Source organism: Pagrus major, chromosome 5, assembly GCF_040436345.1.
Source record: "Pagrus major chromosome 5, Pma_NU_1.0".
In the NCBI taxonomy this organism is placed as follows: Eukaryota; Metazoa; Chordata; class Actinopteri; order Spariformes; family Sparidae; genus Pagrus; species Pagrus major.
The window spans coordinates 27,678,684-27,691,411 of record NC_133219.1 but is presented as its reverse complement, the minus strand read 5'-3'; the positions used below and the strand labels follow the sequence as shown (position 1 = coordinate 27,691,411).

General features: G+C 41.2%; 1 protein-coding gene across 1 annotated transcript in view; it reads right to left on the bottom strand.

Moving 5' to 3' along the window:
• The window catches only part of pdss2 (prenyl (decaprenyl) diphosphate synthase, subunit 2), a 29,305-nt gene that overhangs the window by 14,310 nt on the left and 2,267 nt on the right, over nt 1-12,728 (bottom strand). Inside the window, exons 2-3 of the mRNA XM_073465407.1 lie at nt 6,990-7,124; nt 990-1,188 (exon numbers count right to left, since the gene is read on the bottom strand). Coding sequence (XP_073321508.1) covers nt 990-1,188; nt 6,990-7,124 — 334 coding nt within the window. The remainder of the gene's footprint in view (nt 1-989; nt 1,189-6,989; nt 7,125-12,728) is intronic.

Genomic DNA, 12,728 nt, shown 5'->3' with positions numbered 1-12,728 from the left:
GCCGGCCGATTTAAAGTTGACCGATAGACCCCGTGGTTAACACTTTTATTTTTCTGAATAAAGTGCAGGGAATATGACTTTGTTTTACTTAGAAATGATGACCTTGCACTATTTATCCAGTAGAGTGCACTCCGAGTGTCTCCTATGGTACAGTATTGGCTGAGCAGAATAGAATTTGCCTCCACGGTAAGTTTATAACTAATTTGTGAAATAAACAATGACTCCATAAGTTTCCTGTTTCAATTCAACCCACTTGTCCATGAGTAATGACGTGCTTGGTTGTGTCGGTCATGCTTATCTGTTTGTTATGTTAGTAAATTAAAGTTAGGCTAATCTAGCTTAACATTAGTGCAGGCCAGCGGGGGAGAATCGTGCGTAGTGAAATGTATTGCTGGCCTGGAAGTAAATGAATAACATAACGTTAACGTCTCCATCCTTTACTCTTCTGCAACAACCGTCATGTCACTCTTATTGATCATAATTTCACTTTGCCATATAACGTTAACCTTATGACTGAGCACATTAAGGCTATAAGCGCACTGGATGGTTTTCTTGAGGTTTGTTTTTTTTACATTGGATTAACTTACAGGACTTTTAGAGGCCCCCTTGCAACCAACAGCAGAGGCACTGGCCATCTCTTGACTGTCTGTGACCATACACTAAAAAAGAAATACTGCAAAAGATGAGATGTTTTGATAACGTTAAGCAAGAAAAGCTGTTTCTGGTCGGAGTTTGGTTCTTGATGACTTCATGGTTCAGAATGACAGAGAAAATGTGAAAATGTTTTTATATATTTTTTTTAAAAATGTAAAAATTTAATCGGCTGATATATCTGTTATCAGATTTTTTTACTCCATTATATCAGTATTGGCCCCAAAAAATACATATCAGTTGGGCCCTAATTAAGACAGCATTGTTTCTCAATAATATCACTAATATCAAGTCAGATATTTAACAGGACTACAGTTTGTGACTGTCAGATCGGGTACCTTAGTGTTATCCAGTTGGGCAAGTCCTGTACACGCGTTTGCCAGCAGGAAGTCGCCGCTCAGGACGGCCATCTTATTCCCAAACTGCATGTCCTTCAGTGGGCCATCTGAAACTGTCCACTCCTTCAGATTGACTATCCCACGATGCACCAGGAATGCTGTGTGGATCAACTCAGTGATTTCTGCCAAGTTCCGCTGGCTATAAAACAGAAAGAAAGGATATATTTAAAAATCACAGCTTTTTTGTCAACTGCTTTTAAGAGAGGCATTTCAGAGACTTGACAGTTAGAGAGCTTTTTGACAGAAACCTTGTCATTGTCTGTATGCTGCTGAAATACGCAGGTATGGCAAGTTTGAAAACTCAATCACAGCATCACGTACAGGTGGGCTGACCACAAAGGAATCAATCAAAACAAAAGACGTGTGGGTCGCATTTCATTCTTTGAGGAAAAGCAATGAACAGGTATTTAAGTCGATAAGACTGCAATATTCAGACGGGGAGTCTTGTTTTTCATTCCACTAAAATATAAAACACGGCACCAAACAAAGACTGTCGGGATCATCACACTTCATTCAACTGCTATCTGAAACATTTACTGAGTAGACAACTTCAAAGAACAAATTACTGTGTATCTTATAATGATGAGAGATTTCTCTACAACTGCAATTTGGTTTAAAAACCTTCCAAGTCAAAATCAGCGTACTCAAGGGCATAAACTGGCAGATATGTCAGACATCTTGCTGCACAGCATGTCAGGGGCTGCGTTAAAAAAAGAAATTAAACTTATCATTAGCAAATAACAGCCATTCTTGATTATGAGAGAAAAGACATAAAAGTGGTATTTGAATAGAGGCTTTCAGAGCAGCCTTAGGGAGGATATAATCAAATGTTGATTCAGCCATTGGTGGGGGATAATTAGGCCCCTCTCCATATGGAAGGAGCTCGCCACGCTGCGACAGGAGGGATCCATCCAGACAGGGTTGGGTGCGCTGATAGCCACTTACGACCTTCTTTCAGCCGCTGTGAGAACCTGATGAGCCAGTCGTCTGCCTTGCGCTCCAACCTCCTATACACACACTTAAACATACGCACACACACACGTATCTTGTAGCCAGGTAATTGCTGTGTTCGACGTCGGCGTGGAAAAGATGTGATTAAAATTCAATAATGTCATCTATTTCGCCTCTCAATCACACCCATTGTCTGGTTGGTTTCTCTGCTCGGTGACGCAGAGCAACAACACAGTCGCCCCGAATGAGAGTTAATAAGTTCAGGGTTTAAATAAAAGGAAATTAACAGATTGACAGTCGTGTTCTCAAGGTGCCTCGGAGTGATGGCTACACTCGACGGGTTTCAAGAGGAGGACTCATTGTTGCAACAAGAGGTATGAGACAAAGAGCTGTTGCTGATTCCAGGTCATAAAAATAACATTTTAAATTTTAGTCCAAGTCCAAGGTCAGCCTTACAGTGACGGTTTACTTGGTTGTTTGACTTGAGCACAAAAAACAAAAATGATAATGATTTTCTGTGATAAACCTTTGATCTGCCCATGCTTCTGGCTTTACATCAATACAACAAATCCATCAAGGTGGAAAATGCTGTTAAGGCAGGTGTGAAAAGTTAAAGAGGAGCATTCCTGTCTTAATCAGCCATTACGTTCCATCTAATAAATGTCTGATAGAGCTTCTTTCAATGCTTTCCATGTCATGTATGCAAATATGCATGTAAAGATGCAAATATATACCAACTTACATACACAAGTTAGGATGACATCAATAAATAATTTGTGTATATGTCTAAGACATTAAAGTGTGATATGATATGATCTGATATGAATGACTAACGAGGAAAGACCACAGACCAAGCACAGACCACTTGAAATATGAAATATAGATTTAGTAATGCACTCCAATAACAATCTTAGACTAATGTATATCAAAAAAAGCATCAAAAATGATGCAGCAGAGGCAGACATATGGTTATTCTCTTTTCATAGAACCTAGTGCCTAGATTACCCACAATGCAACTAGATCATTCAGCGCTCAAGTGGAGATTCAGGTGTGTTATGCTTGTAGCAGCTAATGTTGCCTTGAGCTTTTGGTCTAAAGCAGAAGAAGCAGGATGTAACTGTACAGCATTTTGTTCATTCTCTTACTTCTTTCATTTTTAAACTTCATCCCCTTCTGGAGCCACAAAACGCCTTTATACGACTTTTTTCACATATGCAGCTGAGTTCCCTTTTAATTTCAAAATCTTCTCTTTTGTATGAATGGCTCATACAATTGAATCTTTTTTTTGCAGAGAAGAAGTGGGTGTAATGGACAAAATCTTTATCCTCTGCACTGTCAGTGTACTGTTTTGTGTTATAGTGAAATATCTGGAAAACGCTTTTGAGAAATAAGAATCATGGGGACATCTGGTTTTGCCAAATCCACCAAAAAACAAACAAAAACAATGATGCAAAAATCATAAAAATGTAATATTGCCATTGCCTTGCTTAATTGTTCAAAATGTCCTGATACACCCAAAGATATTGGACAGAAAGCTGTGCTGTCATTAACAGCATGGCAAAATCTCTGGTGAGAATTTTTTATCCTCTTGCAGGATACTGTTCATATCATCATATCGCCAAACCATTTAAAAGGTATATGGTCTTGTAATGTAGTAACTTCAAATCTTATATTAATAACTATGTGTAACAATGGCACAATGTACCGGCCTCCCAAAAACCCAAATTAGTCAAACCCTGGTGCATGCACATCCCAAAGCTCTGCCTCCAATCTAGCAGTCCTGATCAGAAGCAGTGGAGCCTGGGGAGGAAAAAGGGGGACAAGGGGGCCGGTGTATAAATAGCTTTAGTGCCCAGTTGCATAGCAACCGATGCCATCTTGCTGAGGTGTAACGCCCCTCACCACGCCCCTTGTCCTGACTGTTCTGTTCCATTTTCCTCCCTCCGCAGTCTGCCTCACCATCAAATACAGCCTTGTGGATGTGAGTGCGTCCCTGTGTGTGATTTAAAGAGGTGGCCTGTCCATCAGTGTGGCTGCATGATGTGTTCACTGGCATGGCTTTCATTTGTCACAAAGAATTAAGAGGTGTGGTGTGTATGAGAACGACTATCTGTGAGTGTGTATGTGTGTTTCTTTCTTTCTATCTATCTATCTATCTATCTATCTATCTATCTATCTATCTATCTATCTATCTATCTATCTATCTATCTATCTATCTATCTATCTATCTATCCATCTATCTATCATGGTGGTGCTTTGGTGAATCATCAGTGTCAGGCAGCAGAGTGGGAAATGTTTTACAAATGCTGCCTGTCAGGAGGGAGGAGACCATCCCCCGGAGGTTTCAATCACCCCTCCAAACCCGCCCCACCTCGACTCCCTCCATCCTTCCATCTCTTCCATCAGAGGTGCTAATGAGCCCAGGAGAGGTGGGGGGAGAGAAAGAGAGAGTAAGATAGTGCAAATGAGGTGATCAAGTCATGCTGTGTGTGTGTGTGTGTGTGTGTGTGTGTGTGTGTTTGGGTTTGGACTATCCATCACACCATGAGTGAGGGAATGATGCATGTTGGATTTGGTGTTCCAGTGTCGCAGTGATGCGAGTGCCAGGTTGTGACACGAGGTGAGTGTGTAAGAACTCGTCCAGTAGTAAGACACAACCTGCCGACACGGCTCGGCCTTCACAGCCTGAAAGGGACCGGGCTGAAGCGCTTCCATGCGGCGCCCAGGTTATTCCAATTAGTTCTAATATTAGGATGTTTCTGCACAGACATGGCTCCACTGCACACATGTGCCTTGTGCCAGCTTGCAGTAAGAAAGAAGCCTTTCAGGCACCCAGCACACAGCCACGCCAAACACAGCAGCCACTTCTGGAAACCACTTGGCACAGACCCACATCCCTGTTGTGAGCTGCGTGCTGGAAGTCGATGTGTGTGAGAAAGCCAGGGGGGACCTCAGGGTGCTACCTAAAGCATTTTAACTCCAAGTTACAGTTAAAATATGTATTAATAAATCAATATATGTAGTTTGTTACATCTATTCCAGAAATTATCAAAAATGAATTTTCTTTAATTTATCCCATAACAAGACAAGAGTCCACATCCACTCCAGCTAATTGTGTCAATATGTAAGCATGCAAATGTTCTGACATGCAAACTAACCCTTAAAACGAAGTACAGCTGAGACTGATAGCAATGTCAACATTTTTGCAGCTGTTTAGTGATAGACCAAAGTATAGGTCAAACTGAACTGTCCTAATGATGGTGCATGAATAAATGTCAGGGGACCGCCAAAGTTCCCTTCATAACATCTGCCACATTACATGGTAACCCATTTTTTAGTAGTTTCACTCAAAACCACTAATGTCAACCTGCCGGTGGCACTAAAGCAAGGGGAGGAGGATCACCATGTCATTAAGATTCATCCTCTGTGAAACATGAATGTCTCTACAATTTGGTGCCAATCCATCTACTTGACGTAGACATATTTTATTTTATTTGGATAAAGAGAAATTTGACATTTTGGTGGTACTTGATGAAAAGTCAGAGGATCACCAGTCAGCAGAATTCCTCCTCTGGGAACCATGAATGTCTATACAATATTTCATAGCACTCTATCACTCCTGCTATTTTTTTTAAGTATTTGAACCAAAATGGTGGTAACAGACTGACTGACACTGCCATCCTGTGAGCCATGCAACTAGCATAAATAAAAACTCAAATGAATGCATACTGTACATCATATTAATGAAGCCTCAATAGGGATCATACTTTCAGGCTGGTGTATTTTAGTTTCCATAGCAAGAACCGAGAGATGGTCATTGACATGCAAACATTTATTTGGTGAATATGTGTCTGGATTTTGCTGAATGATGGTTGCGTTGTGTCCTGAAAGTTTTTTTTTTTCTTTTTTTTTTCTTTAACTCAACATACAGTTGAGTAGGCTTTTCAATCCAGTACATCTCATGACTATCTCACTGTCTGGCAAATTAAATACAAAGCAGCAACTACAAGGCTGATGCTACTGAAGGGACTTTTTGAAAAGTTGTTTTCCAATTAGCTACAATTTCAATACAGCCAAATAAAATAAAAACAAAATGCTCCCATCTTGTAACTGTGGCTGTATTGCCCCCACATTCCATCATATTCGCAAGATGATGTAGTGCTTCATTTACAGGAATTGATATGGATGATAACCACAGAGGACAAGATAGAATTACCTGACACAAGTATTTTATTTCTCTATTTATCCTTCAGTAGCCATGTAACAGGGACAATCGTGGCGGCATCGCCTTTCTTGGTCTGCTTGCCATGCACATTTATGATTCGACAGTGCAACGTTACACATGTTTACTGCCTACAGTTTTCTCCAAAGCAGCATATGCATGAGAATGGAAAATCAGGAACCAGAAATATTGTCAAACTGAAAACTATGGATTTGGATTACCAGCTTGGTTTTAATGTTTTGGACCAAAAGAATTTGCTTGGTGGAGCTGTGGTATGATATGGTCATAATTCCTTAGACGACGCCGTGGCTGTGATTAAGGTTGGTAGAACATTTAAGAAAATCCTCAAGGGCATAATATCTTTTATACAATGTTTTGCCAATTAGCTCCGTAGTTACCACAAAAGCAATAGCAACCAATTACATTTTAACAGTTAGGTAGGCTTTGGGGAATTTCCTGCATAGGAAGAAGATTCATCAGTGCATCCTGCTGATGTTGCTACCTGCATCATCAAGAGCTGTAAAGTCAAACAAGTAGAAGTGTTTGGGAAGTGTAACAGCTGTCAGGGAGTGTGAGAAACATCAACAAAGATAAGGCAGCCAGAAGCCAGAAAAACAGCTTCCTGGATCGTGGAAGCTTTAACGGAAATTTGATGGATCTAATTAGTGACACACAAAGCTGCAGTCTACACACTAACTTGCCATCTTATGACTCAAACCAATGTAAAACAATATAACAATGTAACACTGTAACTTCCGGTCATTTACCTAGGGTAGATGCCGCTGACCATGTCCTGAGGCAGGAGATCAGAGGAGGCATGGCTCGGCCCTGCGGCTTTCGACAAGAGCAGTACGATCAGTCCTCTCATCTGAAGGTTGTTCTTGCTGTCATAGACAAAGCCCCTGCAAAGAAAAATACAAATAGACAAACATTAAAAGTGTGTCAATTATTCAAAAGTACATGTTAAGTAATAGTTTACATGGTAGACAAGTTTTTCTTTGTAGTCCGTCACAGTGACACCATTTACAAAATGCCATAGTACAGTATACTGTATAGTCTAATCTTGCTAAACAGCAATGGGAACAATTGACATTTATTTTTCTAACATCTTTCCCTACACCCTGCTCACTACTGTTGTGAAGAGCCTGATTCCAGTTACTCCTGCTCCCACTGCCATATGTCAGCCTGTTTTAATGAATGATCTTTGAGAACCAGTAACAGCTTGAAAACAGCCAGTATGCGCTGTTGAAACGACATAGCTAAAAACTAGTGGAAAGAAAATACCGCTGGCCAACATATTACTTCCAAAGTAAGACTCTTCCTTCTTTGTGCTAAAGCAGTACTACAAATTTCAAGCAAATTCCAGTTAAGGAGGTACTCACTGTGAAATGCAGTGTAAAGGCTAGCAGAGGCTGCTAATCCTCATGGCTCGTTGTAATTATGTTTGGCCAGTAATATGCAAATGAATTACTGGTGTAAAAAATGTAACACAAAACAGACTTAAATGGTGCCACTTGGGGGCAGTGGAATAGAGCTGTAAACACAAAACTGACATATTGTCACCTTTGAAGTCGACAACATACGTGTTCATTTAGAGCCAACCAATAGTTACTGTTCTTTGAGCTCTGTTTTGGTCTCCACCAACTCTTTAGCTGCTACATGCTCCGCTACATTGACTGCCCTTGGTACTGAGCTGGTAAAAGACCCTGAAATGCTGTCAGGCTAGTAAATCTAGCAACTAACAACGATCTGATGCAAGGACGTTATATTAATCGGATTTGATGATGGAAGAAGATAAGGAGCCATCTTGCTTCCTTCTCATCTCTGTTGAGAGTTGGACGTGCGTCGTACTGATCAGGCACTCATGAGAAAATGTCGCTGGGTAAAGAAGTCAGCTGAAGCGCAAGTGAACGTTTCAATTATCCTGGAATCATTTTCGATATATATGAATGTGTATTGCTTCACATCTATGACACAATGTGCCCTTGCTGTGATTCTGGTGACTCAAATGATCAGCTCGTCATCAAGCTCTGATAACGACCCATTCATTTGAATCAGGTGTGTTGGAGCAGAGGAACATATAGAAGCACAGGACCAGGATTGAAAAACACTGATGTAATTAAAATACCAGTTGAACCTCAAACGGGGGAGAAAAAAAATGTTGAAAACACAATGGAAATATGACATTTCTGTTTGTGTCGTGCATTAATGTGAGACTTTTGCACAAAAGCCCCTTTGCGTGCTCATAGATGACTGACGTGCACAACACTCATTGCCAGCGCCAGCCCCCAAGCAGTGACAGTTCAACAGGGACCGTTAATGCTTTTTAAATTCTCCCTTTTGATGTATGCGCATGAGTGAATAAGGTGAGAATCTTTGCTTCAATTGTAGAGCAAGGTTAGTTTCTGCTGAGATGTCTAATTTTGTGTATTTTCCAATTTGCTTTTGTAAAATTATTTCTGTGGTACAAGGTGTTAATAACGTAAAATGGTAAATGGAAACTTGTTTCAACAGATTTGTTTAAAGATGAAAAGATGTGCATGTAAATGCATATTTGTAAGAACTGGGTTTAAAGATGTTTTTCCTTTGCTCATTTTCTGTGGGTTTACTGTGAGTTTAATGTTTGTTACATCAGAACTTATTCAGATAAGGTGTATCCATATCTCATTAAACACATTGAAGGGGCCCTATGTAACAATTTGTAGCAATATACATGTATTGCTCACTTTTTTATTGGCCAAATGTAAATGGATTGGAACGTGACGTGAAAAATGAGACCGTCCCCATCCCAGTCTCTCCCAGTTGTCTATACAAGCCTGTGGACGATTTGCTTAAGTTACTGGATGCTGGACTATGGATTTCTTTGTGGAAGACTCGGGTCAGACTTCCAGCGACAGTCCAAAGGATGCACGTTCTCGATTGCCTCGTCTCTGTGTCTCTCTCCCCTCTGCTAACACAGAGCAAGAGTAGCTAACGTTAGTTTTGAAATGGAGTCTGCTAACTACCAGCTTCCAGCACAACATAGAAGTTCCACAGAGCCCCTTTAAATCTTTTTCAAAAGGGCAAAAATCACCTCAACCATAGTTGAGGATGTGTTTTTTTTTTGTTTTTTCTCGAATTTTGCCATTTCCATCAAACTGTTGCAATGCTTCAAAATGTGAATAAAATATGCAGTAGCAGTACAGGGCAATTTAAGACATATACTGTATATACAGTTTATACTCACTATATTACTATATTAATGCTATTCCAGCTGTTAAATGGACTTCAGGTCTTGGTAATGTATTATAGACCGGTCTCATTCTGTGGACAAAGAATGAAACAAAACGACATAAATACTATTGCAACATGATGACACGATGCAATCTATGCAGGATTGTTCATCGTGCAAGCTAGAAAAAAACAACAGGACAATAATTGATCAGTTTTGCTGCAGGACTGTATGTGTCTTTGGGATTGGGGAGTGTGTGGTGGGGGTACTCCCTCCCCCAGCCAACAAGCTTCTGACACATTCACAGAAACCCGCACGCACACCCACAGAGACACACACGAAGCCCAGTGGTAGCTGCCTGCGTGGTGGGCAGATTAAATATCTTTTTACTCTCTCCGGGGAGCGGTTAGACAGAGCACCTCTAATCCTGTCCCTATGGGAGCCCCTTGTGCCATGAATCACGCTCTCGTTAGGGGCTCCGAGGCAGACAAGCGGCCACGCCCCCCTCCGCTCGATGCCCAGACAGCGGCCTCACCAGCCCACCACCGGCCCCAACCTCCACCCCCACCCTCTCTGACCCACCCCTGCACCACGGTAGGAGGTGGAGGAACCTGAGACAGAGAGTGGGTGTGAGAGATAAAGCATGAAGAGAGGGAGGAGATGGGGAGAAATGGAGGGAATAGAGGCCAGACAGAAATGAGAATGCGAGAAAAGATGACAGAAGAAACACATTAGTGATTCACTGTGCTTGTGTGGTGCTGAAAGGAAAAAAATACACATACCCTGAAGATTTGTTCCTGCCCAAAAACACATAAAATACTTCACACTGCTTTTCCAAAAAAAAAATTACGATACAGCTGACATTATGGAGGGCTGTCTTTCATTACAGTTTTATTTATGGTCACTCTAAATTTTTACTGAGTTGGAAAATAGGGTGCACTGATGAACGCAGACGCATCACCCACTGAATAGAAAACAGCTAGAGAGCCAAAAATTATGAAGCTGCTCTCCTCTTGGGGAGTCCAGGTAAGCCCATGGCCTGAGGTTGGCAGATGATTAATATTTATGTCACTATCCACACCAGCATACATCAATCAATCACAACCGCCCTCCCGCAAAGGGGTGGGGCTTAGATGATGTGGAAAAGGAGAGATAGTGAGGGCTACAGAGAGGGAGAGAGGGAGCGGAAAGAGAGAAATGGGCTGCTGTCATTTTAAAGGGTTGTGAACAGGTCACCCCGCCTTCTGCTCCGCAATTGCAGCGCAGGAATTTGGGAACTTAAGCTGCCGTATGAAGGGGCTGGAATTAATGCATGCAAATGTATGACCTCACATTCGTAGTGTTACATTGATCCTCTGTCTGCCTTTTTTCTGGCTAAGTATTGAATTAATGAATTAATGAATGAAAGAATGTACCCGATATACATTCATTTTGCTTAAGGACAAAATCCAATGCAATACAGCTGTCTCGACTGTGCACAGCAGATACCTTTATAGATAACGATCATGACAGGATTGGATTCACACCGCTCCAAGAAGCCATTTGTACAGCAGTGAGTTCTCTGTGGTGTGGGATCAATGTGCCTCTTGCCTTGAAAACACTTTGCAAAATATTCTGAGGGAGCATGACGTTGGCTTTAAACACCCTGAAAACATATTTTCTCATCGGCTTCTTAACAGCGAAGAGATCCAACACACAACTTGCTGCAAAAGAGAGATTTCTGTATGTGCTTTTCTCCATGCTCTACTCTTTGGTTTGAACTGGGCAGGGTGAGGCAAGAAACAAGAAGACATTATTTTTACAAATACATGTCAACATGTCATTGATAACTTGCTTTAAATATCTTGAGGTAGCTTAGTGCTCGAAGTGCTTCTGTCTATTCAGCAAACATTTCTTGACTCAATCAAAGCACAGATTCGTTAAGTCTCATCAACTCTTTCTCCCATAATGTACAGTCCACATCCACTCAGACATATTGTTACTACACTTGGTTGAGCTTCTCTGTGCAGAATGATGTATGAGCAGAGTTTGATATTTAAAGGCTGCTTTCAAAGTCATCTGCTGCTGAAGAGGGAAATTTGGTGGTGAGGTACATTCATGAAACGTTAATAAGTTAACTGCAGTTGTTTTGAGGAGAAACCATAAAAGACACAAATTTTTATTCCATGCGGAATATTTCCAGTGTCTTAAACCTGTCTGCAGACCGGAGAGTATCATTCATGTCCACACTGTAGTTGAAACATGCAGGTTAATCCATTCAGACAAATCGTCATCGTATTGATCAAGATATTGAAGATCAAAGTTGCGATTAAAAAAAAAAAATGTGCGAAAACAGTGGAAGGAAATACAAGTCTAAGTCAAAGTCTCAAGGACTGTCCTTAAAGCAAGTTAAGTTTCTCCTCCTGGGCCGCAGTCCTCTCGCTGTAACTCCACACTTTGGGGCAAAGTTAGCTGAGCTGCAGTTTTTGAGAATGAAAGGAAAGGAAAAACCGAAACCCAACTCCACGAGGGTCTGCCTGTCTGCTATTGTGGATATTTTTATCTGCCGCGCGTCTAAGGCGGAGACACAGTGGGAAATACGAACCAGCCAACCCAAGCTGACAGTGAGGAGTCAGACTGTCAAGAGGTCTGCTCCCTCCACCACTGCCACCACCCCTGCCCCCCTGCTACAACACCCAAATGGATTGTCATATCAGATTTAGGTGTATAGGTTATTACACCCTTGGGCTCCTGTTTCCAACACACCCGTCTGCATGGCGGGATTGAGTTTGAGGACTCTCTCTTCTCGTTCTCTTTCCCTGGTTCTCTAAGTTCCTAATTTCTTTGATAGAACATAAGAAAGCCGACCATGTGAGCTGTTCTAGCTCGTCTTTCATTACTACATAACTATACCTGTGCAGTTATGTCACAAATTAGCTCTATTGACTTGGTGCAAATACAGCTAAACACTGGATTTAGAAAATATATGCCTGGTGCAGCAATGGGTCTGTTTAAGAACATCTGTAATAAAGCTGTAATAAAGAAAAGAAGTGACTGACACGGCAAACGGTTGTGTCTTCTGCCTTTGTCTGCAGGAGAAATCAATGGGCAGTATTTCCCTTAATCCTGATATTTACTTCACAGAAGAAAAAACTACAGGATGTATCCAACAAACTGATAAATCAGTGGTGGTGCTAGTATTAAAAGTTGCATTTGCATAGATGTAATGTCTCTATCTTTCTTTGAATTTCTCTGAGAGTGAAGCATTCATGAAAAAACAAACCAATTACATGACTTTGCTTTTGCTTCCTTTAAT